The sequence below is a fragment of the Pteropus vampyrus genome, unplaced genomic scaffold, assembly GCF_000151845.1.
Source record: "Pteropus vampyrus isolate Shadow unplaced genomic scaffold, Pvam_2.0 Scaffold592, whole genome shotgun sequence".
Classification (NCBI taxonomy): domain Eukaryota; kingdom Metazoa; phylum Chordata; class Mammalia; order Chiroptera; family Pteropodidae; genus Pteropus; species Pteropus vampyrus.
In genome coordinates, this window is record NW_011889373.1 from 275602 (window position 1) to 303099 (window position 27498).

The following is a 27498-nucleotide window of genomic DNA, read 5'->3' on the forward strand; positions in this document are numbered from 1 at the left end:
CATGAATTGCAATAAGTAAAGTCATAGGACAACAAAGAGCTCACTTTTTTGTCCTTCAGCAACTTGACACTTCATCTTTCTGAGCGGTTTTCAGTTGGGCAATTATTTTAGCTTTAGATTGCCTTTATTTCTGAACTTAGGTGTGGAGGGCACCCACAAATGGTTAAATTCTCTCTCCAATTACCAAGGTATTGGCATTTTATTGTCGTAGTCCACATTTCAGTTTTGTTTTCTATGCCCTAATTGAAAAAACGATGATCTCTCTTTTCTCCTCTGATTTCTGGTTTCACATCTAGTCCTTGAAGTATTGAATCTCTGTGGTTTTTAGCAGAGTTGTGGTATCTTTATTTTGCAGGTTCTCAGATTGTCCTTCCTTAAGTCTGATATCATGTTGCCTTCACCTGTCTCATTCCATCCCCCCTCTTTCCTTTCTCTTCCTTTCCCTCCCTCCCTCCCTCTCTCCCTCCCTTCCTTCCTCCCTTCCTCCCTCCCTCCCTTTGGGCAGCAAAGTTAAGGCTCATGGTTGTGACACCACTGAATGTGGCTTGGATGGAAACGGCCTTGGGTAAACTCAGAAAATCTCAGGGACCTTCTTCAGAGCCACAGTAGGAGATGGAGCCTTCTAAACAAAGATGCTGAAGAGAGGGAACTCAGCCTGACTGGGCTGCAGCAGATCGATCAGAAAGCACACCGTCCCGGAGAAGCCTTCATATAAGCTGTATATACTTTCAAGGACCCGAGAACCAGCCTTGAATTCCTCAGTAAATAAAAATTCAGCAAACCTAAAAGAAGAAAATATGAATAGTTTTAACATGAATGTTTTCTACATTATTGGCCTTGGGTTGCTTCTTTCTTCTCTCTGCCAAGTTAAAATTTTAGCATTATTTTCTTTCCAGAATTGTATAATATTTTAAGAAAGACATTTTCTGTGTTAAAAAAACAGAGGAGCCATTATGTAATTGTGTGTGTTTCAAAATAAATTATGTTGGCAGGCAAATCCAACTATTTTGAGTGTTTGCAAAGTAAAGCAGTTTGGTATTTTCTGAAGATTTCATTCCTTCTGCCATCCAATAATTAAAAGTAAAAAGATAGATAAGTAGCCATATTGTTGTTTATTTTTAATAGAAGCAAGCTGATATATGACTGTTTCTTTAAAAAAGTAAATATGCTGTTTTCCTGCAGGCGTATTATTTCAGAGCTAGGTTTCCTTTATATGTGACAGAGAGTAGAGACTGAACATAAAGGGGCAAGATTTTATACAATCTGTGCTTTGGGCAAACAAAGGAATAAGATTAATGGGAAAAGCCAAGCCACATTTTATAATCATGACATCAAATAGCAAACTCAGCTACAAGATAGATTATTTTTAGGACATCTGCCTTAAAAATAAATCACTGGCCTCTAAATTCTCTATGAAAGAGATTTTTTTCTTTTACCAGTATGTGCAATAAACCCTATTCAAATGAGTAACATCTTTAGTAGTTAACAGCACTTAAAATGCTGTCACCTATATCATCTCTTTACTAACTTGCTCTCCTCGTTCCTATCAACAACAAAAATAATCATCGATTCAGAGGTCGGAGCTCATGGTTTAATAAGGCCTGACAGCTGATACTGCCATAAATTTAGGTGACTGCTAATACACAGAGGATCTAATGAAGAGTAATTACTTATTTGATCTTTTAAAGGTTCTTGGAATTATTGATGGCAGCTTAAAATAAATCAGCAGGAAACATACTGCAATTCTGTTTGGTACAATTTTTCTATCAACTGTTTTCCTGAATATGCAAAAATTTCTAAATGGAATTCAAAATTTTAAATAGTAGAATAATGATGCATCTTAAGAGTTAATTCACAGTTTGTAATTATACAATGAAGCTTTGCGGTATAGCTTCAGGGAGTCTCAGCCTTTGTAGTACTATGGATCATTTGGCAGTCTGGACTCCATCTCATAAAACAAGGCTTCAAATGCATAAAATAAAATACGCAGGACTCCCAAGGAAATTAATTATATTAAAGCACAGTTAGCAAAGATTTTAAAACCAAACATGTGATATAATAATATATATATATTCTTTATTAACACATTAAATAACAAGATCTAGGAGTGGGTCTAATAACTGGACATTTCTAAGTAAGGATGGGATTGAAATATATTTCACAATATCTGCGATGAGTAATATGATCATATGCGAATATCTATGACTTCTATTGGTGACAAGAGTCACAGCTATTGCAAACTCTCTTGTGGCTTATTACCTACATTCAGAATCAAAGGAAATGCTACATTTCAGTCTGAGATATAATACTTTTCTCAAGTAAATTCCCTGGTGTAGTTGAAAGGAAGAATTTTGGAGTTGCGATACCCAACTCTGATTATTTCATATTATATGACCTTTGGCAATTTTTTTAATCTGACTTTAAAATGGTGAAGTTACAGATTGCATAAAATTATCTGCAAAGATTAAAGATACCATATATTAGGCTCTGAGCACATAGCAAGCATTCAATAAATGCTAAATTTAATTATTTCACATAAACATATTACAGCAGAATATTTGTAAAACAGACAATTATTCTACCATACTTTAAAAGAAATCTACAGTTAATTTTGCTTTCTCTTCTTCCAACCTTTTTTCCTCCTAAGCTTTGACTTATTACATTGTTGAAATTAGTCTGTATAATATTTGGTATCCTACATTGTTTTACTTTAAAAAATATAACATTTTTTGTTTTTCAAAATAATTTCTAAATAATATATAGCAATTTACGAGTACCAACAATGTATAAGAGTAGCAGTTTCACTGTATTCTGGCCTGTATAACACGATACTATATTAAACTTAAAATGATTGTTTCTAAAATTTACCCAATGGTACAGAATTCAAACTAACAAATTCATTTTTCTAAAAAATTGTCAAAATAGAAGTCAGAATGGTAATTATAAAGCTAAAAAGAATTATAGACACTGAGAGCATTACATATCAAAACCTATTATGACCAAAACTAAACTCAGAGGAAAATTCATTGATCTGAGTTTTTATTACTATTATTTTTATTAGAAATATGAAAGTCATTCTGATTAAGCATTTTTAAAAAAAACTGTAGAAAATAACAGAATAAAGGAAAAGGACATTGGCAAGTCAAAATAAAGGCAGAAGATAATAAGTTAGGAAGCAAAAGAGAAAAAAATGGAATTAATAAAACTAAAAGCCGGTTCCTTGAAAGGATGAACAACATAGAAAAAATGCTGGAGTGTCTTACCAAAAAGGAAAAAAAACATTAGGAATTCAAAAGGGCATATAAGCACAGACATGGGAAATTTAAAATATTGTTAGAGCTTTACATCAAAAATTTGAAAATCCATATGAGCTTAATGCTTTTATGGGACTAAATTCACTTCCAAAATTAATTCAAGAATAGGTAGAAAATCTGAAAAATTAAATAATCATAGAAGAAACTGAAAAAGTTGTCAAATATTTTTCTGCAACCATAAATCCCAATTATATGATAAAAGAGTAATAGGCAATGACCAAATAATGCTTATTCCAGAGAGGTACATATTATTTGACATTACTGTTTTAGGAATTGCCAAATTGAGGGAAGTGTCCCCACTTTGGGCCACGGGATATTTAATTTAGAATTATAATAAAGTGTAAATCTTAGTACTCCAAGCAATTAAATGCAATGCCCAAATAATATTCAGATATTGCCTATAAATTTCCATTCTCTACCTGTGAGAGATTTAAGTTGTCTAAATTAAGGCCTTGGACCCCAGTACCTTATAACTAAGACTCTATAAGCTAGGACTGGTCTGCCAGAAAAATAAAGGATTGTTATGACTCTTTTTAACAGGCTTTCTAGGACATGACAACCTCTGGTAAAATTTATCCCAAAGGTGATACAGCATTAGCCTAGGTAAGAACCAATAGGACTTTCTTTTTCTATATTTGGGAAATAAAGGGTCAGGCTACAACCTAAACAGATTAGGGAGCCATGAATCAAACATGTAACAGAATTCCTAAACAATGAAGCTTCAAATAGAATACTTGCATATGTTAATATTTTTCCTTTAGTTTATACACACAAATATCATAAAGGATATTTTTGTTCTTTAACGCTGAATATTAGATAAGTTGGCTTGGGAAGGCCTTTCTGAGAAAATGACTTTTGAGTGAAGGTCTGAATGAGGTGAGGAAGCTGGGAGATACATATAGAAGGTGAGCATTACAGGTAGAGGGAACCAAAACTCCAAAGGCCTTGAGATAAATTTTACCTGGCATCTGAACAGAAACACAAGGAAGCCACCATGATGGAAAGAACCAAAAGGAAGAAGAGTAGGGGATGATATCAGAGAGGCAATGAGTGGCAAAATCCTGTAGGGATTCATTCAAAGACAGACTTTGGCTTTTACTCTGAGTCATATGAGAAGTCAGTGGATTATCCTGAACAAAAGTATGTCATAATCTGATATGACTGAACAAAGGTATGTCATAATCTGATATGATATATATCATAAGAAGCAAATTTAAAAGATCATGAAGAATACCAATATTCTCCTCATAGGGGTACCAGAAGCAGAACGGAGAGAGAGAATAAGGAATTGGAAACTTATCTGAAGAAATAATAATGAAAAATTTCCCTAACATGGTGAATGAAATAATCATACAAGCCCAGGAAGCTCAGAGAGTCTCAAAAAAGATGAACACAAAGAGACCCACACCAAGACACATCATTATTAAAATGCTAAAGGTTAAAGACAAGGCAGAATCTTAAAAGCAGCAAGAAAAAGCCAGTTAGTTACCTACAGGGGAGCTCCCACAAGACTGTCAGGTGACTTCTCAACAGAAACTTTACAGGCCGGATGAGATTGGCAGGAAATAATCAAAGTGATGAAAAGCAATGACCTACAACCAAGATTACTCTACCCAGCAAAGCTATTAAATAGACTCGAAGGACAGATAAAGAGCTTCCCAGACAAGAAAAAGCTAAAGGAGTTCGCCACCAAACCAGTACTACAAGTAATGTTAGAGGGACCTCTTTAGGAAGAAGAAAAAAGATAAAATGTATGAACAATAAAATGGCAATAACTACATATCTATCAACAATTATTTTAAATGTAAATGGATTAAATGCTCCAATCGAAAGATATGGAGTGGCTGAATGGATAAGAAAAAAAGACCCTTACATATGCTGCCTATGAGAGATTCATTTCAGATCGAAAGATACACACAGACTATAAGTAAAGGAATGGAAAAAGATATTTCATGAAAATGGAAACAAACAAACAAACAAAAGCTGCGTAGCAATACCACTACCAGACAAAATAGACTTTAAAACACAGGCTATAGCAAGAGACAAAAAAGGACTCAGTTATCCACTTCTGAGTATTTATCTGAAGAAACCCAAAGCACTACTTTGAAGGGACATGAACATTCATGTGTTCACTGCAGCACTATTTACAATAGCCAGGATATAGATGATACCTGGATGTTCATCAATGGATGAATAGATGAAGAAGAGGTGGTATATATATATACAATCAAGTATTACTCAGCCATTAAAAAGGAACGAAATCTTGCCATCTGCAACAACATGGATGGGTCTAGAGGATATTATGCTGAGTGGAGTAAGTCAGACATAGAAAGACAAATGCCATATGATTTTACTTATATGTGGAATCTAAAGAACAAAATAAACAAAATAGAAACAAAATAGATATGAAGAACATTTTGATGGTTGCCAGATGGAATGGGGGTTGGGGAGATGGATGAATAAGGGGAAGGGATTAAGAAGTACAAATTGGTAGTTACAAAACAGTCATGAGGATATAAAGTATAGCATAAGGAATATAGTCAATAATATTGTAATAACTATGCATGGTGTCAGATGGGTCCTAGATTTATCAGGGTGATCACTTCATGAGTTATATAAATATCTAATCACTACGGCTATAATACAAAAATTAAAAATAAATAAATAAATAAACAAACAAATAAATAAATAAATAAAAGATCATGGTGAAACAGGGAAACATTCTAAATGAAACCAGCATAAAGGCAAGGATGTTTATTATCCCTTTTATTATTGGGCATTATTATGGAGATTCTGATCAATGCAACAGGAAATGAAAAAGAAAGGTATACAAATGAGAAAAGAAGTAACGAAATTATAATTATTTGCAGATAACATGTGTGTCTATTTAGAAAACCCAATGGAATCTAATGAAAATATAACAGAAACAGTAATAGAGTTCAGTAAGGTGGCCAGATATATCATTATGATATTTATCAAAATTAAGATGCTTATAAGATCCAATGCAGATTTATATAAAAGAAGTGTATTTTCGTTTGCTAAATTAAAATAATATATATGTTTTAAAAAGCTTTCATAAATATAGTAATAAATGACCTAAAAATATAACAAAGGAAAAGGTTCCACTCACAAACCTGGAAACATAAAATACATAGGAATAAAATTAATAAGAAACATACAAGACCTTTTTCATAAGATCAAAACTATATCAAATGACATTTTTAAAAATTGAAATAAAGGGAAAACATACCATGTTCCTGGACAGAAAATCTCAATATTTTAAAGATGGTAATTCTCAGTAAAGTAATCTATAAATTCATTGAAATTCCAATCCAATTGCCATAGTTTAAAATTTGAAAAAATTGATTCTGAAATACAATTAGAAGAATGATAGAGAATTGCTAAGAAAAATTAGAAATAAATAATGAAACATAGAAAGTCCAAAACAAACCCATATATTTATATAAATTTGGCTTATGATAAAATTAGAATTTCAAATTATTGGGGTAATTGGTCAACAGATGTTATTGGAAAGTTTTGTCTTTTCATTAAAAACACAAAGATAGCTACCCATCTGACACCATTTTTAAATGTCCAACCAATGTACTGTATACTTGAAACTAATAAAATAAAATTAAAAAAAAAGAAATACTTTCTAAGAGATGGTGTTTTCCAGATGATACACTAACCATTAAAGGTGGTGAGTTCTCTGTCTTTGCAAGTGTGTGAGCAAAGATGCTGAAGAGGGGACTGGAGCATCAGGTGAGCAGTTGGCCTAGTTGACCAAGGTTTTAGTATCATTCTGACCTCTCCAATCTCCAACTTACCAAGTCAGCAAATTGACTGATACTCTGAGCAATGACTGGATAACACCTGTCAAAGGATGGAAGCATTTTGAGTCTGCAGTCGCTGTCCTGCTCACCTGTGTCTGCACATAGGAGGTGCTTAGTGAAGACTTTGTGACTAGCTACCTGGCACGTAGGAGGTGCTTAGTGAAGACTTCGTGACTAGCTAACTAGCTGAACGACCTGTTGACCTATATAATCCTCTCTGCAACTTCGTGAGATTTTAGCAACCACTTCTAAGAAGTCTTTGAATGATATGTGGTCCCATTTACAAATGTGAGATAAGTGCAACCATATCAAAGTAAAGTCGGAGCCACCGTACCAGAGGAACTGCCTTCTACATCTTGTTCCTTGAAACTTTGGAATGTTTGAACTGGGTAAAACAACCTTTGAACTGGGCCAAACCAACTTTGTTTTACAGTCATTTGTAAAGCTAACAGGAAAGCAGACATCTTGACCACAAGGGCTGATATTATAAACTCTTTTTCTGAAGATAGAATCAGTAACCAGCCATATACAGCTGAAGAGTAACTCAGCTTGTTGGCTCCAATAGGAATCTCCTTCTTCTATCCATGTAATTATTCCTTTTCTTTTCTCTTAAAAAACCCTTGCCCTCACCCTGAAATTGGGACACTATTTGGGTTTCTACCTGAATCTGTATTCCTCAAATGGCAATTCTTAATCTCAAATAAACACTTATTGCCTCCCCTCCAAAAAAGTTCTAAATTAATCAAAGATTTAAAAGTTAAAATAAAATCATAAAAGTCAATGTATACTAATATTTTTATAATCTTAAGAGTATGAAAGGTCTTTTTAAGCATAACATAAAATCCAGAAATCTTGAAAGTTCAGCAACTTTGACGAGAAAAATATTTAAAATTTTGGTCCGGCAAAAGACCATAAACTAAATGGAAAGAGAAATGGCAAAGTAGGAAAATATTTACAGCACGTATTGAGAAAGAGTTACTATCCTCAGTATAAACATGTTAATAGGGAAAAATTGGGCAAACAATAGATCTCATGTTAAATGTTCTTACCATAATAAAAAAAAAATCACAAATATACATACCCTTTGACTCAGAAATTCCACTTCTAGGGATTTATCTTTCAGCTATACCCATACATGTAGAAAATAATATACATACAAGGTTATTCATCGTAGCATTCTTTGTAATGCAAAATACTGAAAATAATACAAATATCCCTCTACATGAGACTGGTTAAATAAATTATGGTTCATTCATACAAGGTAATACTATGAAATAATAAAAAGGAAAAAGTCCAGTGATGTACTGATTGAGGGTGATCACTAAAACAGCAAGGTGCTACCATTTGTATAAAAACAAAGAGGGATAAAATGTTATATATACACCTATTGTATATATACACAGAATATCTCTGAAAAGATAACTAAAAAACTGGTAAATTGGTGGTCTCTTGGGAAGTAAACTAAACTATTTAGAGTGCACAGATGATGTATTTCTTTTTAGACTTTTTAAACTTTGTAACTCTATTACCTATTCAGAACATTAGCTAAACATTTGGAAAAAAAATCCATGTGAAGAACAGCTGACCTTTGGGCTCGGTAGATGTATTTAGAGTTTCCTGTGAGTCTGTATAGCAGCAGGAAGACATAGGCACTGCCAGCTACACCGTGGCAAATCCCCGGCCCCTTCTTTAGCAGGCCCTTCTGCCATGTGAGTTCCCCACACCGGATACATGTGTCCAGGTACTGTGGTTTCTTGGAAACCAGATAAGCTTTGGCAAACAGATAGGCAATTCCTGTGAAAACATCAAAAGATACTAGAGGTGACTTTTGGGGCTTAATACTATAGAACAGAACTTCTCAAGCTATAAAATGCTTACAAATCAACAGCATGTTGATTATTAGAATATCCATTTTAATCTGGTGGGTCTCAAGTGGGGCCTGAGATACCACATTTCTAACAAGTGTCCTGCTGGGGACCACATTTTGAATAGCAAGGCTACAGAATCTTCTACAAGGGAGTCTTATTTTATCTGTGAGATTCAATTTAAGTTCTTTGAAGTGTATTGTGGTGTTGGCTCCTGGAGAAAGAGCAATAAGTACATAGACTGATAAAATCCATAATTTACAAAAGAGTTAATATTTAATGATGCGTACTCTGGTAAGCATTATGCATATCTGGCTATTTGGAATGGCTAAATGTTTATACAGTTTGCCTATTCTCTCCCCCCAGAGGCCCAGAATTTATAATGTTAAATTACTTATAAGTATATACCTTTTCTTAAGAGCAAAACTGGGAGTCCTGCCAAAAACAACAATGATCCCAAATGACGTGGCCAAGACTTCTACTACAGATGTGAAGTTTTTCCCAACTTGATTGTTCCAAGACATTTTCCTTCAAAATTTCTCAACAAAGGCAATCGAAATTACAAAAGCAGGAACAGAAACAAGAGAAGTGACCACTATTAATAGAATCATTTCCCCCAAGTTCCCGGTGCTCATATTCAGAGAGATTAGTAACCTAAGATCACTCTCTCTGGCATGGTTTACCTTTCTCCTATATAAAATAAGACTGGAACGTAGTAGAATCTTGACTAGCTTATACATCAGGGTTCTCTCTCCGCCTTTCCTTGTCTTTGACTAGGCTCTTTTACAACTATATAGAGATAGGAATTATCGTGTAGAAAACTAACAGTAATGTAAAGAATTCCTGACCCTAGAAACTCAGTCTCTTAGTGGTTGGATTGACTTCACTCAGCCTTTGTGGAAGCAGCCAGTTTTGCATTTATTAAGCAAATTCATGTCGGCATTCCTAATGGCCTGTAAATAGTCTGCTCTTTGGATTGTCTTTTGAGCCAGTTTTAACACCTTTATGGTTCCCTCATTGATTGAGCAAGTAAAATCATTAGCAAACGTTTATTTTATATTTGTATGGGAGTCATGATTATTCTTTCAGATTTATCCTTTAACGCTTCCTATAATTAACACTTACATAACAGGCTCTCCTCAGCCATTCCTTTCCAGTCAACCACTGACAATGGTCACCTATAGCATTGTCCTCCTTCAGCTTCAGGAACAAAGTGTCTCCCACAAACAAAAGAATGATTTTTTAAAAATTGAACTTATTTAATTATATATCCATTCATTTACTGTATCCATTCATTTGAAGTGTTCATTAGTTATCTACTGTATGCACAGTCCTAGGCAGGGCTAACTTCATGGGCATGTGACCTACATAGTGTCACAAGAAGACTCCAAAGTGCCTGATGCTGGATTTAATGCTTTGCTGTTGCCATCTTGAAATTCTTAATCATTTTTTTAAAAGGAGAGGTACATTTTCATTTTGTACTGGGCCCCCCAAATTATGTAGCGAGTCCTGGATCTGGGTGATAAAAAACAAGTGCTAAGCATGATTCCTGCCCTTCAAGAAGGCAACGTCTAGAAAGGGAGAGAAGAAAATGTACATGTGACTGACATATTAGGACATGTAGTTAGTTCATGATGCTGTTGAGGCACAAAATGAATGGTGCTGTCAACAGTACTAGAGAGATCAGAAAAATGGAAGTTCTCCGAGGGAGAGTCAGGTGAAGTAGGGTTTCTCTAGGACTTTGTAGGATGCATAGGAAACTCCAGGCCTAAAGTGAGGTAGAGAGAACATTCTAGGCATCAAAATCAGCAAGGGCAAAGGTTCAGAGCCAGGACAAACGAGGTGCATGAAGATCAGTGCGACAGTGTTCTAACCAACAAGACAGTGAGTGGGGTAGATTGGGTTTGCATTATGGATGGTTTTACAAGTCCAGTTAGGTAGCTTGGACTATACTCTCTGAGTAACAGAGAACCAGTGAGAGTGTTTTTGTTGGAGATTGATTGGTTTTTAGTTTTAATGATGTGATTAGTATTATAAACAAAATGCCCAATTCCACAGTGGTGCCAAGAGAGACCTAAAGATGGGCTACGGGGTAGCTATGAGCTGATGTGTTGGCAGAAAGATGGGTTAATGAAGGAGACAGCAAACAGGATTTGGTGGATGTTTAGATATTCATTGAGCACTTACCATATGCCAGGCACAGTGATGCTAAGGTTTTAGAAAGCCCCAGCCTTCAGTGTTTACAACCTAACTGGAGGAATTAATTAGGTTAAGTGAGGGGAAACAGAGGTGCTGCGGAAGTACATAGGAAGGCTCCTAACCTATAATTGGAGGTAGGACAGGCCCAGGAAGGGGAGTGACACCATCTACCTAACCTGAGTACCAAAGGATGAGTAGGAATTGGCCAGGCAAACTAAAAGCCCTTGGTGCTCTGCCAGATCCCCTTTAACTTGCTAGCAGGTGCCCCATCTCCCAGTTGCTATGACCTGGCTGCTAACAAAGCTCACATTTACTCTATGGAGATTTGCCCTCAGCCTCCACTCCCCAGCAGATTTTAGCCAATGACTGACTGACATAGGGGTACAAATCATCAGCCCCTGCCTCAGGACAAACGAACTCTGAGGTGAAATTTATGCCTCTTAACTTCCCCTCGGAATCCAGGTGAAGCTAGTCTTCAGGTGAGATAAAACCCTTTATGACTCAGCAACTACTCTATTCTGCCACTTCTCCTCCATTCCCTACTTAAAGCTTTTCACTTAAGTAAACCAAACCACCTGCAGCTCCCCTTCCTTTGCTATATGGTTCCATACATCCGACTGACTTTTCTTGGGATGAACTTCCCACCTTTTTTGGCCTGGCCGATTCATCTCAGGCATCACCTCCTCCAGGAAGCCTTCTTTGAACCTGGAGGAGCACCAGGAATCCATCCTCTGAGCTCTCATTGCTCCCTATACAAACCTTAGCTCTTAATCAATATCATATTAAAATTATCTGTATACATGTCTGCTTCCCTAGTATAGTCCAAACTGCCCAAGGGCAGGATCTCCATCTTGTTCAATTTTGTTCTTCTAGTCTGTGGCACAGCGTTTGACACATGGCAAGGGCTTCACACATGTCTACTAACCTTATAATGTCTAATTTCTCACCCAAACACAGGCCGACACTGAAGTGGAGATGAGAGATGTAGAAGGAAGAAGGGCTGAGATGGTCTAATTACTATACCAGATCATTAGCCCCAGGCAGCTAATAGGTATTGATCCTAGGGTTCTGGTCAGAGAGAAAGGGCCTCTTCCTGCAACCTGGATCACAGAATGGTACATGCAAGCGACCTTGAAAGACTTCCAAACCTATTGTCTCCTAACTGGACCTAATGAAATCCACAATAAGACTGCTTAATCTAAAAGAAGGAATATTGGATTTCTTTCCTTTTGATGGGAACTGTGTGATTTTGTCATGGGAACAGTCATTATAGCGCATTGATAAGAATCCGGAGCCAGCAACAATATATCTTTGCCAACTACAACTGGGGAAAGGAATTATTACTTAAATACAGTTTGAGAGACTAAATCTCTGAAAACTTGTGATCTAGCAGAGGCTTGTGACAGCCAGACTTGGCACATATAATTTTAACATAGGAGAATCACCAGGCAGGTCCATTCTGGGATCTGTTATTTCATAGAGGCATGCATTACACAGTGTGCAGTACAAAGCTTAGTGACCAATGATTGTTGCACTGCATAAGCCTTGTTGTTCTCTATTCAGTCACCTACCCAGGAGCCCTTGTGAAGTGATTTTAAAAAAAAACAGCCACACCTGTGTTTCACACAGAAAAGAAATGCACTGTCAAGTGTCACCACAGTGATGATGTAACATAATGCAATCTAGAGTTTATTTTAGGCACATTTGTTTTAGTGATTTTGTAAATGACTTTTGTCTTGTATTTCAGAATCATTAAGGCTATGAAGTGGTCATATGAATCTGCCTGCTATACTTTATTGCATTTAGTGAGAAAAACTATGCCATACTGGGGATTTGTAAATGTGGGTGTCTGCAAATCTTTGGGGACATACCCCTAAGGGATGGCAAGGGTCCATAGGATAAAAGGGGTCTGTGGTATAAAAAAGATTGAGTTTCACTTCTCCATTTCAATGTGCTCATTTCACAAATGAAGAAACAAAGGCACAAAAGAAACAAAGTAGTTTTTTCAAGGTCACTTAGCTGGTTAACTTTGGGGCTACAATTAGAACCCAGAGTTATTAACTTAGAGTCAAGAACTATTTCTACACTGCAGAAATGATAACCAAGGCTGTCACCTGTAGAGGTGGGTTGAATGACAGTCAACAGGAAACAATTATTTATAGGGGGAAATAAGGTATCATTGATGAAGTTTCACATTGTGGATTATCTCTGGCAGGTTTTTAATCACAGAATCAGTCCACTGCCCCAATCATCTGCACTGTTCATAAATCTACTTTCAAAAAGTATTTTCCTCAAACAGGTGAAAATTATTTTTCTAGGTCATCTCCTGTTTTAGAATTTTTGGAGAGTTTACTGTTGCCAACTTCAGAGAAATCTTGATGGTCTTTGACCTGTACTTATTAGATTTATAATTACTCTTGATGCTGTTTTTGGCACATCTCTTAAAAGGAAGACCAATACCCTTGAGATGGGAGTGAGCGTTGGCAGAAATAATGGGCTCCATTTGGTTCTTTATTTGTGAATTGGTTTATTTTTGGTAGTCCAGTGAATGTGGGGGTTGAATGATTTTACTTTGCAACCTATGTTTAATCTTAACAAGATATTTAACATGAATGATACATGAAGATAAATAAAGTCCCCAAGGTGATGAATTCTATGCTGCACTGTTCTGGTACAGAATTTATGAAGGCAGATGGAAGATGGGGTACAAAAAGGATGGAATAAGTACCTCTTAAGATACCCACATCAATTAACTGACCCACTTGTTTTAGTAGATTATTCTTCCCTTTCTTTATAAGGCTTTTACCAGTACAACTGAGTCCTTTTAAAATATTCTGTATTTAACTTGGGACAACTCCAAAATTCAAGGATCCTGGGGAGCTTGGAGGATATCCAGAGACCATTACTGAAAATGATTAAAGAGAATGAGAAATGGGATTGTTGATCATGACATAAAGAGCTGTCATTTCCAGAATAGTAAATAACTGTTATTTTTCTCCAAAAAGTTCAAAGCAAGAAAAAATGAGCTCAAATTATAACTGGCAGAATTAGCATGGATATAATGCATAATGTCCTGGCACTGGCACAAACACACACAGGAGCCTTTGAAGTCCCTTCCTTAGGTAAATGTGGCAGGCAGAGGAAAAAAAAGATGGCTGGTAAACTAAGACTTGTATTAATCATCAATTCAAACTGTACCAAGGAAAAAATGAAATTACAGTTGGAAAAAGAACATTAATTAGGTAAGGAGGGGGAAGGAAGTAATAAAAATCAGGCAACGAACTAAAGAGAAATCAAATATATTTTACAGCTGTGCTTGTGGCATGGAGGCATAGCCCTAAAAATTAAATCCACTCCCAAATCAAAAATTTTGTGTTATTTTGGTATTTTAAAATTCTCCCCTGGCCCTTTGACCAAAATTGATTGATTTATTTAAAGTATTTTGAATTGCCTCTTCTCCAAAGGCCTAATTAGCAGTGTAATGAAATTTAAACAAAAAGGAAAGATAGGTTTCTAGACTCAGTTCCAGAGAGTACACTGCAGATGGCTTCTCAATTCTCTAGACTTTTTTTTATTAGGCGATGATGGAAATCCTCATTTGAAGCACTCTAGAACACTCCGGATCCTGTTAAAATACAGATTCGGATTCAGTAGGTTGGGGTAGGGCCTGAGATTCTGGATTTCTAACAAGTTCCCAGGCTGCTCACGCTACTAGTCCAGGGACCACATTTTCAAATGCCAGGCTTCAGATCTGCTCCATCCAGTGTAGTTACTGATCCCTTGCAATATGGCTAGTCTGAATTGAAATGGAACTTAAGTATTAAATACACACTATATTTCAAAGACTAAGATAAAAAAAAAGTAAAATACCTCAATTTTTAAATTGGTTGCATGTTGAAATAATATTTGGGGTATACTGGTCTATATATTATTAAAATTAATTTCACCTGCTTCTTTTTACATTTTTAATGGGCTACTAAATACTTAATTTCATATGTGGCTCATATTATATTTTACTGGACAGTGCTAGTTTAATTCACATACAAATAGATGTAGATCATATATTTTTAAAAATACAGGATCATTTCTAGAGATTCTTTCTAGATCAAGAATTTTTTTGGCTTTGAAGTTTCATCTTGACCCTTTTCATCTCATGCAGTAATGACATAAGATGAGAAATACCCTCACTTCTCAGAAAAGGCTAAGCCTGATGAAAAGTAATGTTTTCAGATAATAGTGAGTATGAGACCTGGGGCACCGTGGCACCAGTGCACCAGCTCGTTCTCTCTCTCGATGGCCTCGCCGAGCTCAGGTGGCCAGTTGCAGTTCTGTTCCTGCTCCATGAGGAAGTCCACACTCTGCCATACCAGCTCCTGATCTGAGGGCTTGAGGTGCTCATGGTAAGAAAGAAGCATCTGAAGAATGGAAGACAGGCCATGAGCTGCTCCTATATCAACAAACAAAGCACAATAATTTACATAATTGGGAGAGGAACCAGTTTAACTTAGTGAAAAGATAATCATAGTATAAATAAAAAGAATGGCAATAGTACTTTCGAGCACACATAGTGATATAATAATTGAGTTGCTTAAGAACTAGGCTTCTTGGGAACATAGCTTAGAGCAGAGGTCAGCAAACTACAGCCTACAGACCAAATCTGGCTCATTGCCTGTTTTTGTAAACAAAGTTTTATTGAAACACAGCCACACTCATTCATTTGTATATTATCTATGGCTGCTTTTATGCTACAATGGCAGAGTTGTATTTGTTACAAGACCATATGGCCCACAAAGCCTAAAATATGTATTATCTATATATATTCATAGAAAACAGTTCAGTAACCAACCTGTTTTAGAGAAAAGATTTTTTAAAAACTTTATAATTAACATATTGATGACTTTTATGAAAATGCTCCTAAAGTGCTTGAAAATAATTTGTTCTTGGTATCCTAAACATTCATTCATTCGACACATAAGAATTAAGTACCTACCACATGCCAGATACTGTCTCTGGTAAAGATAGATCAGTAAACAAAACAGATGAAATCCCTTCTTTATTGATCTAAGCAGGGAGTTGGGGGACAAATACCCCAGCTTCCTTACTCCATGGGTGGGACAATTCTGAGGCATGTTCTATATAGTCTCTAAGAGTCCCCAGTGGAACTGAGCCTCAGTTGCTCATTACTACATCCTTTAGTAACTTCTTTGTCTACCCTGTCTGACTTCCTCATTCTTCTATCAATACTTCCTGGGATTACCTCCCAAAGAAACCATTTACACCCAAATCCTTGTCTCAAGGTCTGATTCTAGGGAAACTTAGACAGGAACTTAAAGGTTCTTTGAGAAAACTCTCAGAGAACTGCTAGTCTATAAACTCACTGTTCATCAGCCATTCATTCATTCATTTGGGTACCCTCATTATGTGTGGAGTCTTGGTAACAGTCCAGGAATCATAAAGATAAATGAGAGAAAGTCGTTATCCTGAAGTTGCACAGAGTCTGCTATGGTGGGCAGACAGGTATGTCACTAATTATATAGTACGATGTGATAAGAGCTCCAACTGAAGAATGACAGAACCCAATTTAGCTTCAGGGCAAAACCTGAACCATGTAAATGTTTCCTCAGAGAGGGTTCAATAAACTCATTTTCTAAAAGCACAAAGTTTCTCAACAAAGCTAATGATGTTTGAACAGAGTCTTGAAGTCTGAGTATAAATACTAGATAGATGAAGGTGTTGGGGGAACCCAGGCATTTTAGGCAAAAGGAACAGGCACAAAGGTTACACAGATATGAGAACACTTTGCTTGTAGAAGACTATGCTGGACAGAACCAGGGAAGGGAGAGATAAAGCTTGAGTTTGGAGGAGGAGGCAGGTGATCTACAAAGGGCCTTGTAAGGCATGTTCAGGGGTAAGGGCTCAAAAGGGGAGTAACTAATTTTCACTTTATATGCCTCATAGCTCAAAAGCCACCACTGTTATTAAGTAGCCTGTTATTAATCCACTAATATTAAAAATTTGAAAGTGTTAGTGGCTGAATCCTGTTTCCCTGTGCAGAGGCAGTATAAGCTATAAACATGTACACTGTTCACAAACTCAGCAAAATAAGTCCAATGAATTCACAATCTAGAATATGGATTTTAGTCTTCGGTGAAAGTAATTGTTAAAATAGCTATATTTCTGTCAGGCAGACTGTGAAAACAAACATTAAATTGTGATTTGTAATATCTACCAATATATGATCTCTAATGGCATTTTAAAGTGAATAGTGATGACCAATATCAAAAACAAAACCTTCCAGTTTTTAGTAAATGCTAATATCAGACACTCCCTTCATCCTACAGGCCTTTGCCAACACCTTCACTCACCCAAGTATTCGGTTCCATAGTAAGAATACATCAGGGGGAATGGTTTCCTCTTTTTCATGGCATACTGCTTCCCGGAGTCCAGAATTGCCTGGCAAATTGATTTGATCTGTGCTGGGGTCAGCACCTGAATAAGGAAATCAGGAAGCAGAATTCAAATCAGGATCTTCTTTTTTCCTCAAACAATGGATTTTCTTGCTTAAAAAGTCCATCAGCATATCCCCCAAATTCTTTTTCTAGGTGTAAATAAGCTTAGCCAACCTTAACGTTTTTTTTTAAACCAATGATTCTCTGTTGTCGTTTATCAACCCCTTTCGGAAAATTTGCTGTTTTTGATGGCAAAGGCACACCTTTACCGCGATAGCCTTTTGTAAAATGCAAAGACTACCTTACAGTTGTTATATCATTAATCCTTGTCAGAGGAACAAGAAATTGCTCAGAAAAGAACAAGGTCTGATCCTAAGTGATCATGCTTAACAAAGCTGTTACTCCTGGTAAACAGTGCTGGTCTGGCTCAAACAATGGACCTTCAAATTTGTGTCATTCAGACAATGCTTATAAAGCCACAATTCTATGACAGATTGCTGTATGACTGATTCACTTTCCCTGAATGGAACCAAAGTCCAATAAGTACCAAGGCAAAATAACTTTTAATATCAAAATTACTCTGAATAGAGAATGACTAAAATGTAATGATTTGCAGTTGTCAATATTTTATTCAATCTACTCACAGTCATTTTTAGGACTACAGAGATTAAAATGTTCTGAAGCCTACAAAGCATCATTAAGTTTATTAGGATTCTGCTCAGGTTTGCGATGTTTTCTGCCTCCCACTCTTCCTCTGGGCAGATTAATGTTCCCTTTGGCACACTCTTGTTATCACCATGACTTCTTGGTGCAGCATTTACCACCTGGTGTGTCATGTCTCTCTCTACTAGACGATCAGTTATTTGAGGGCAAAGACTGTGGCGTCTCATCATTTTGGTATCCTTGGTTCCTAACACAGAACCTGAGAGAGCCTCTGGTAACTAATGGGTGAGTAAATAAGTGCCAGGTTTACTGGCATGCAGAGAGAGCCCTCCCTCCCTTCTTTCCTTTTTTCCCTAACCTCACTCCCTCCATCCTTTTTTCCCTTCCTTCTACAATTATTTCCTAAGCCCCAACTGTATGCCAGGAAAGTCTGTTTGTGGTGCTGGAGATACGACAGTGAACGAGACAGACAAGACCTCCGCTCTCATGAAGTCAATCTTCCAAAAAGGCAGACCTGTACAAGAAAAGTGCTTGTCAGAGTAAACACACACACACACACACACACACACACACACCCCCTCCCTCCCTCCCTCTCCCCCTCCCCCCCTCTCTCAATTTAACCTAAAGTTCAGCCTTCCCCTGATTGAATGAATCTGGGATCAAGGAAAAAAGTCCAATGGATTTTGGCCTCTCTCCTAAGATATCAACTCTTTTCTACCTGATATCTACCATTAAACTCACCAATCCCTTTTGAAATAAAGTACAAATGACTTCTTAACTCATAACTTGCTCCTCTGATTTACCCAACATTAGAAAGGTAAAATATAATCCAGGTTTTAGCCTCCTCAAATCTAGCATTTAATATGGAAAAATAATTACAGAAAGAAGCTGTTCATTAATTCTGTCAATTAACATTTACTGAGCTAATGTTCCAATAAGGCCCTATACTAAGTATTGTGTGGGAAATTCTACAAGGCCTGGGACACATTTTCTTCCCTACTGGGAACTTATTATCCAGCACTGGAGATGAGACATAGACAAAAGTCTACAATAGAGCAATTAAAGTTCACAAGTCTAGGAGTGGAAAGAAACAGTAATGCAGAGTATGGCACATAGACAATGAAGCACTATTCAGCTTTATTAAGACTCTACTATCTCCTTGGTTTTTCTGGTTGTTCAGAAACAATTCGGTCATGGCTCTTGACTTAACTTTCCCTTTTATTAGCTATTTTGTCTCTTGAGTTTACTCCTTTCTGCCTAAAATTCCCAAACACCCTACCTTCCCATGTATTCCTACCACCATTTCAAGGCTCGACCTTAAGTCTTTCCTTAGCTGAGTAGCAAATTTCTCCTAAATAATTTCCTACTCTGCATCTATTCAAATTGCTACCAAAATTTTCATTTGCTATTAAAAACATCTTACTCTTTGTACTTTTATCAGTACCAACGGATCTTACGTTTAGTCTTATTCATGCCATTTATTTAATATCTGGCATCATCAGTCTCAGATCAACCCCTCCATCCTGGCTCACTCCCAGAAACCTGCTAAGAGCCTTGAAGGGCAAGGACATAATAGGGATCTAATCTGGTCTCATCCCTATTCTCTTGGGAATATATCTGGCTCTTCTACTGAACTTAGGTCCTGTCTGCCAATATTGGTCTTGAATCCATGTGACAAAAGCAGTTTTTGTAATAGGAAAAAGACACTGAATTTTTAGGAGGTGTACTCATTTGAATTTGAATTACTAAAATTCTCCCTATTTTACTCCTATACCAATAATTGAAAATCAGCTTGTTCTTTCCTCAGTTGAACATTTATTCATACAACCACCACCCATGTGTGTGTGTTTTCATCTGCTTGGTTTTAACCCCCACAAAAAATCAACTTAGGTTACATGTGGTGCGCTCTCCCATTTTTTCCATCCCTAATCCACAGCTCGGAATAGAGAATGAGTTTATAAAATATTTCAAAACCTCCACAGTCATGCATCATGTCTGGGTGGTTTCCTCTTATCTCTCAGAAACACTGTGAAAAACAAAGAGAAACCACGCTTGTTTGGCTGGATAAAGACCAGTGATGCATGCAGTTCTTTATCTCTGGGAACAGACAAGACCTACCCTTGGGTTAACTGATCAGTAAATTGAAAAAAATAGTGTTCATTAAAAGTGTGTAGAGGGGAACACTGAGGAAGAGGGTGCCCTTTTTTCCCCTCTAAACAAACAGTACAGAAAGAAGAAAGATGAGCTGCAAGGGGAGAGGCCTGTTCTTGTTCTCTCATTTGTCTGCTTTCTCAGACACCACTCCGTTCCCTGCTCCCAGCACACAGGAACACACGAATGAGCACAAATACTACCTCCAGGAAAATGGCCCCCACGCTTTTGAAACAGACTGAGGTCTTAGGAATGAGGAAATGGCATTGCCAGTGGGAGAAAAGGGAGACTGGGGATGGCAGGGAGGGGATTCCAGGTCTTTATCTAAACAAACGCAAATTCTCTCTCCTGTATTTGGAGCACACAAGGCTTATGCATGTGCTGGTAATTTGGATGGATTCAGTTCTTTAAAAACTTTTTTTTTATTCTTGATTTAAATTAATTTTTTTTAAAAATATAAAGTAAGTCTGGTGGTTTGGTTTAAGAGTTTCATTAGTTTAACTGATTCCCTTCACTGATCCTCAAATAGAGGAGTTTCTTGTGAAATATTCCTGTTGGGCTGGGATCTGAATATGAAGAAACAAAAGAGCAATGAAGCCCATGCTATCTATGTTTCTTGGACCTACCTGAAGGTTGTGCTCTGACTGAACCACTTCCATGTTGAGGAGAGATGACTTTTGTTAAAGAAATGAATGAAATGGACCAAGCCACAGAAAGCCTGCCTCACTACAGACCCCTTTCCAGGGCACATGTCTGGCCCACAGGCACTCTGAAGTGCCAGCCTTTGCTAGCTATATATCAACCATGGCCAACATTATCAAGCAATAGTCCAAAATGCCCTGAGTATGTGACTGCTCATCTACATGGAATGAAAAAAGTCACTCTAATATCATGCTAAACACATGTGTAACAGAGTACGAATCTAATATCAACTTAGGTGTTTTCTTCCAGCAATTTATTTCACCCCAACCCTTTATCCCACCATTCTGATGGTAGGTAGACTTCTGCTCAGAGAGAAAAGAAACAAACCATCTGACTACCAGTTAACATCAAAATGACTTTTGATACCCATGGACTTTGAGGAAAAGGTATTTTGAGTTGTTAGAACCTGATTATTTTGGTACTTAAGTTGATACCATAAACAACAGACGTGAAAGATATGTAGAGTCAGGATAGAGCTAAAAGCTGTTCAAGGTAGAGAGTTGACATGGAAAAGAAACCAGGAAGTTGAAAGTCAGTGTGGAGTTCCTGCTACACCCTCTTGTGTCAAGCCTTAGAAGAGATGCTATAACCACCCTAGATAAGTTTGGGGGTTGATAGGTAGTTAGGATGGATGCCCCCCTCCACCTGGAATTTGGGGAGATGGTAGCCTCAAAGATGTGTCTCCTGCCTCCGGGTAAGGGGCCAGTAAAAGAGATACCATGAGATGGCACGTCCAATGAGAGAGCCAGAGAGAAAAAGTTTCCTATGGGTACCATGGTAGACCAGAAAAACAGCCTATCCCCCAAAGTAAATGTATTTGAAAAAATTACCAGTTTAAATAATTTCAAATTAAAAAGTTAAGGAAACTTTTTGTGTAAAGTCAATATTCACAATTGGTTAGATTTTTACTTTTGATGTCTCTTTGGGGTTGTGGTTCAGTTGGAACCCACTAGGTTATAGGCAAGAATTGGGCCTTCAGAAAATCTCTGGAGCAGGTCAAGAGTTACTTCAGGTATTGAGAAGACAAAAACTCAGGGGCACTGCTTTGAAGGAGAAAAAGCTTAAAGAAAGAGACAAGGTAGGACTAAGGGAAAGCTCTTAAGCAGGGAACAGATCTTGATGAACTGAACAATTCATATTATGTGCTATGCTAGGCACTTTGATAAAAGATGTAATCTTAATAATAGACTAAATTAACGTCTGGACCATTTAAATAATGACACATTCAGCATTTGCTTAAATTCTAAAAGTCATGACATATAGGTGGAAGGTGGAGGGAGTAAATATTAGGGGCTTCACAGAGGGAGAGAGATGTGAGCTATGCTTTAAAGGACAAGTGGGAAGTGGATAAATTTAAGGAAGGGAGAGAGGACATTTTAAGCTTTGAGATGTTGAGGGAAACCCTATGAATTGGGGCAATGTTTCTCAAACTGCAATGTGCACACAAATCACCTTGTTAAAATGAAGATCCTGAATCAGTAGATCTTGGGTGAGACCAGGATTCTACATTTCTAACAAGCTCCCAGGTGATGTTGCTGCTGCTGGTCCATGGAACACACTTGAAGTAGAAAGGGATTATGGGAACAGAGAGGATGGTTGCAGCAGAGAATTTTTCCTGGGAAGGGTGAGAAATTAGACTGAAAGAACTATAGGAAATTCCCATAGACACTCAAAGAAGCAAGAGGGAGTACCAGGCAAGAACACTGCACACTATAATTTAAATGATCAGATTACCCAGAAAAGAAAAGCAGCTACAATAGGAAATTCTCTTCCAATATGCTATCTAGGAAAAACATCCAAATTTCCAACTCCCAGTGGAGAGCTCTTAGCCAATGTGGCCAGGTTTGTTTTCTTAATTAGTCTCCAAAAGGGACATGTGTGCTGGTGTAGAATGTGCAAGTCCCTTCCATCTGGTTTTCCTGAACCTCCCTGACCATTTTTATGCTGGGTGATAAAGAATGGGAGGCAGGTGGCTCTAGTAACGATTATGTTCCAGTCATTAAAGGGATTCGGCAGGGAATTTCAGTTATTTGGTCCCAGCTACCATTTCAAAGTTGTTTCTTTTCCCTTCTCATGTCAAGAAACACAAGCCAAGAAAACACCAGAAACCAGGAAAGTAAAACAGGTTTTACCCCATTCTTGCAGGCTGACTGCTGGCTTTACAGATTTATTACAAGTACCTAGTAATCCAGTCTGCATCAAGTGTCACTAGATGATTTCATCGTTCCCTGCAAGACACTAAATATCTCAGAGCCCAAGCTTCCTTATATACGCAAAGGGGATCACAGTGACTTGTCCCACCTACCTCCTAAGATGATGGTGAGACTTATGAAAAGCAGTTCCCAACATTTGGCTGCACACTGTAATCACCTGGGGAGCTTTTAAAAATCCTGATGTCCTGACCACACCCCAAACCAATTCCATCAGACTCTCTAGGTGCGGGACCCAAGCACCAGTATTTTTAAAAGCCCCCCAGGAGATTCCAAAGTACAGTCAAGTTTGAGTATCACTGCTACGAAATATTGAATGAATGCAAAAAGCGATAATATAATGATGATGATGATGAACAGAGCTAAAAGGAAAGACAAGCAAAAGACTTCCCAAGCAAAAGATACTCCCAGGTATAGAGAAATACCTTTGGGCTGAGTCACAGGAGAGTGGAAGAAACTCCATGTGCACGTGAATGGACATGTTGGGTCAGGCCAGAGATCCACTGAACCTCATCCAGTATTTCTGACCCAGACACCAACGCACATTTTGTGGGAGAGTAATGGAGAACCCATAGACCAGCAGTTCCCAACCTTTTTGGCAGCAGGGACTGGTGCTCCTATGAGAATCCAATGCCTGATGATCTCAGGTGGAGCTTCGGAGGTGGTGCTAGCACTGGGGAGCAGCTGTAAATACAGATGAAACTTCGCTGGCTCACCCGCCACTTACCTCCTGCTGTGCGGCCCAGTTCCTAACAGGCCACAGACTGGTACCAGGAGTTGGGGACCCATGCCATAAAACACATCAGACAGTGCACTGGACTAGGATTCAGGAGATCTGGGCTTGAGATTCAACTTTGCCACAGTAACCATGGTTAAGTCATTAGAATTGTTTCCGCATCTGTGACATAAAAGGACTGGACTAGACTCTGTCCACTAAGTCAGTGCTTCTTAAATTTTAGTATGCCTACAAATCATCCAGTGAGCTAGCTAAAACACAGCTTTCCGGGCCTCACCCTCAGAGATTCTGACTCAGTAGCTGTGGAATGGGGCCTGGACTCTGAGGTGATGTGCATGGTGTTGGGCTGGGAATCACCTGTTGAATAGCACTGTACTAGGTGACTTCTAAGGTTCCTCTAGGCTCCAAACTCTATGGTTCTCTAAGGCACTGGAGGAGTCTGGCTCTGGAACCAAAGAAGGGGCATATCATGGTGATCAAAAACATGGGCCTTAGGGTCAGACAGACCTGAGCTCCAAACTTAGCTTCACTACTTTCTGGCAGTGTGGATTTAGGCAAGTTACTTAATAGTTTCCAAGCCTCAGTTCACTCCTTTGTAAAAAGCAGTAATGAGGAGACCTACTTATCTCACTAGATTGCTATGATTCCATATAAGACATTTAGCACAATTCCTGGCATAAAGCACACGCACAATGCATGTAAGCTATAGTTAAAACAGACATCCAAAGTCCAGTAGTGACTCAACTACAAGATTTGGCACTGTAGGCCTTTGAGGTCTGTGCTCAGGAAATCACTCATAAAATAACCCTACTGTTGCTCACCTCCTATCCCCACCCTCCACCCAAGGACCAGCTTGTGTCAGCTTGCCTTCCTAAGTTGTCAATTGTAATTCATAAACTAGTAATATATGGCCCTTCGTGTCTATTTTCTTTTCTCATCACCACGCTTTGAGCCTTTCACTATCCCACTCTCCCCAAACCACACTTTGTTGTTGTTGCTGTTCTTTCAAAATACTTTTCAAGTTTATCTGGTTTCTGGACAAGTCTCTGTCACTATGTAACTTTAGCTCAATCACATAACCTCCCTGGACCACAGTTCCCTCATCTGAAAAAGGAGTAAAGCTGAGGAGGTCTTTAATGTGTCTTTTGGAAATAGTGTTTTGTTATTTTGTGATTCAACACTTTGACAACAATTTACAAATCTACATATACTTATTTGGGCTCTAATTTTGGGATGTGGATGTGATATGTTTCAGTGGTTTCATTTCTTACAGGCTAGGCAAAAAGTCCCTTGCAATGAGATTATAGTGTGTGTTTAACTTGTCCTTTATTTTAGGCATTTTATCAAGATGCATATTCTCCTAGGTACTTTCTTCCTAGTAGAAAGCTTAAAAAACTAGAAATTGTTTTAGCCTCTTGGTATTGGTTACCTGAATTATCTGGAGTCTTTGGGCTCCCAATGTCCCCAAAATGAATGACTATGTTATTAAGGCTGGATGCATAACTGATCATTTCACATCAGACCCTCCTCTAAGCCACTGTTGAATGAATGTCATTGTAGTATTCTTAAATCATGGTTTAACATACATTTTTCAAGTGCTTGCTGGGTGCATGACACTGTGCTGGAGAATACATAAATTATAGAGATCAGTAGTTGTGTATAATCAGGTAGGCAGTAAATACCTTTTTTATTTGGAAAGGCCAATTCTGATCATATATTTGTGGCCTACACTATTAATTAGCTACTCAATATCCACTCTGTCCTTATTCCTTGCTAACTGGATCTCAATTTTATCAGGGTGATAATTGTGTTTAGCTCTAGGTGATAAATAGTGAATAGCCTTAGCCAATCATGTCGAACTTATTGTCCCTTGCCAGATACTCAGATCTCAGCCTTCCTTGAAGGTAGTAAGGTTGGCTGTGTGGTCTCATTTTGATCAATGGGGAAATCTGCTGTGGCAGGAGCTTCTTGGAAAGCTTTTTACTTCATGATAAATGGAAATAAAATGAATGAACTTGGCTGTTACCTGCCGTTCCTCTTTTTGGTGCCCTGAATGTTTATGTGATGCCTGGAGCTATAGCAGCTATTTTGCATCCTGAGGCAATGAGCATGTGGATGAAAGACCAATATTCAAAGAATGATGAAAGACAAAGAAAGATTCTAGGGTTTGTGGATATCACTGAGCATCTGTACAACAACATGAACTACCTATTACCAGACTCTCGTGAGAGAAAAATCACTCCCTTTCTTACAGTCACTGTTGATTGGGTTACATACAGCCAAACTCACATCAACTGGGCAGCCATAAAATATCAACCCAACAGCATTGCTAGCATTCATTTCCCTGTGAAGCAATTGTTGCCCACATGTACCCGTTTCCATGGAAACCTCTAGCTCTAGAGCGCTTCAAAGTGAAGCTGATTGAGTGGACAAATTCAAATGCAGTTTCTACTTCTGACTGCACTCACAAGGTTGTGATTGATTTTTCCTGTTAAGTGCTATCCTGGAGCCCAGAGACAAGGCCCAGAAAATAGACTGTCACTTTGCTGCCATTTCCCTAGGTGACTTCCCTACTCTTTCTACTCCTTCTACTTATCCTGCCCTAGATCAGGGATAGTGGATACTCTGCAATCTGCCACCATGACAGTAGATCCTCAAATCTTCAATGTCGATTTGGAACGACAGAGAGGAGGCCCATGGGCACCTCGGCAACAAGTGCTGTGAAGCAATTATCTTCTTTTCCAAGAACCGTTGTCACTTCAATTAAGTGACTGTATTATATACTACCTACCCTGTCACTTTAGAGAGCTATTCATGAAAATGGTCCTAGAAGAACAATATTTGAACAATTTGTGACATTTTAAGTTTCAATAACTCTTCCATATAGATACTTTGGACAGAATAAGCTGAAAGGAATTTTTGTTGTTTTTGCCATGCTCTTTGACATGGTCCTGTGGGATTAATGGGTGCCCTGAAGGTCATAAACGGGGAAGGGAATACAGAGATTCTTCAAAGCTGCTTAATCTTTTTTTTTTTTTTTTTCAATACCTTAAACCACATTTTAATAAATGCATTTCTTTGGGCTAAGGAAAGCAGTGTGATACACTATGTTTTTTTGCTATGAGTGGTATCTTCTGTGTGCAAAATGAAACCTAAAGCTATTGGGGCAGGGGCAAGGTGGGGTCGGTTGGGTAACCATGGCTGAAAATTTTGGAATTTATGGCTTTGTTATTACATGGCCCTGAGCAAATGATAACTTCTCTGGTTTCACTGTCTTCACCTGTAAAATGAGGTGGCCAACCGAGTAACTTCTCAGGACCTTTCTGGTTCATGATTTCTAAATATGTATGTAACTTTTCTCCCTTCCCTTTTGTTC

General features: G+C 37.8%; 1 protein-coding gene across 1 annotated transcript in view; it reads right to left on the reverse strand.

Moving 5' to 3' along the window:
• Positions 1–622: 622 nt before the first annotated feature.
• LANCL3 (LanC like 3) overlaps positions 623–27498 on the reverse strand; it is an 86347-nt gene continuing 59471 nt past the window's right edge. The window contains exons 2-5 of the mRNA XM_011384563.1: positions 17577–17700; positions 15461–15658; positions 8734–8941; positions 623–782 (exon numbers count right to left, since the gene is read on the reverse strand). Coding sequence (XP_011382865.1) covers positions 623–782; positions 8734–8941; positions 15461–15658; positions 17577–17700 — 690 coding nt within the window. The remainder of the gene's footprint in view (positions 783–8733; positions 8942–15460; positions 15659–17576; positions 17701–27498) is intronic.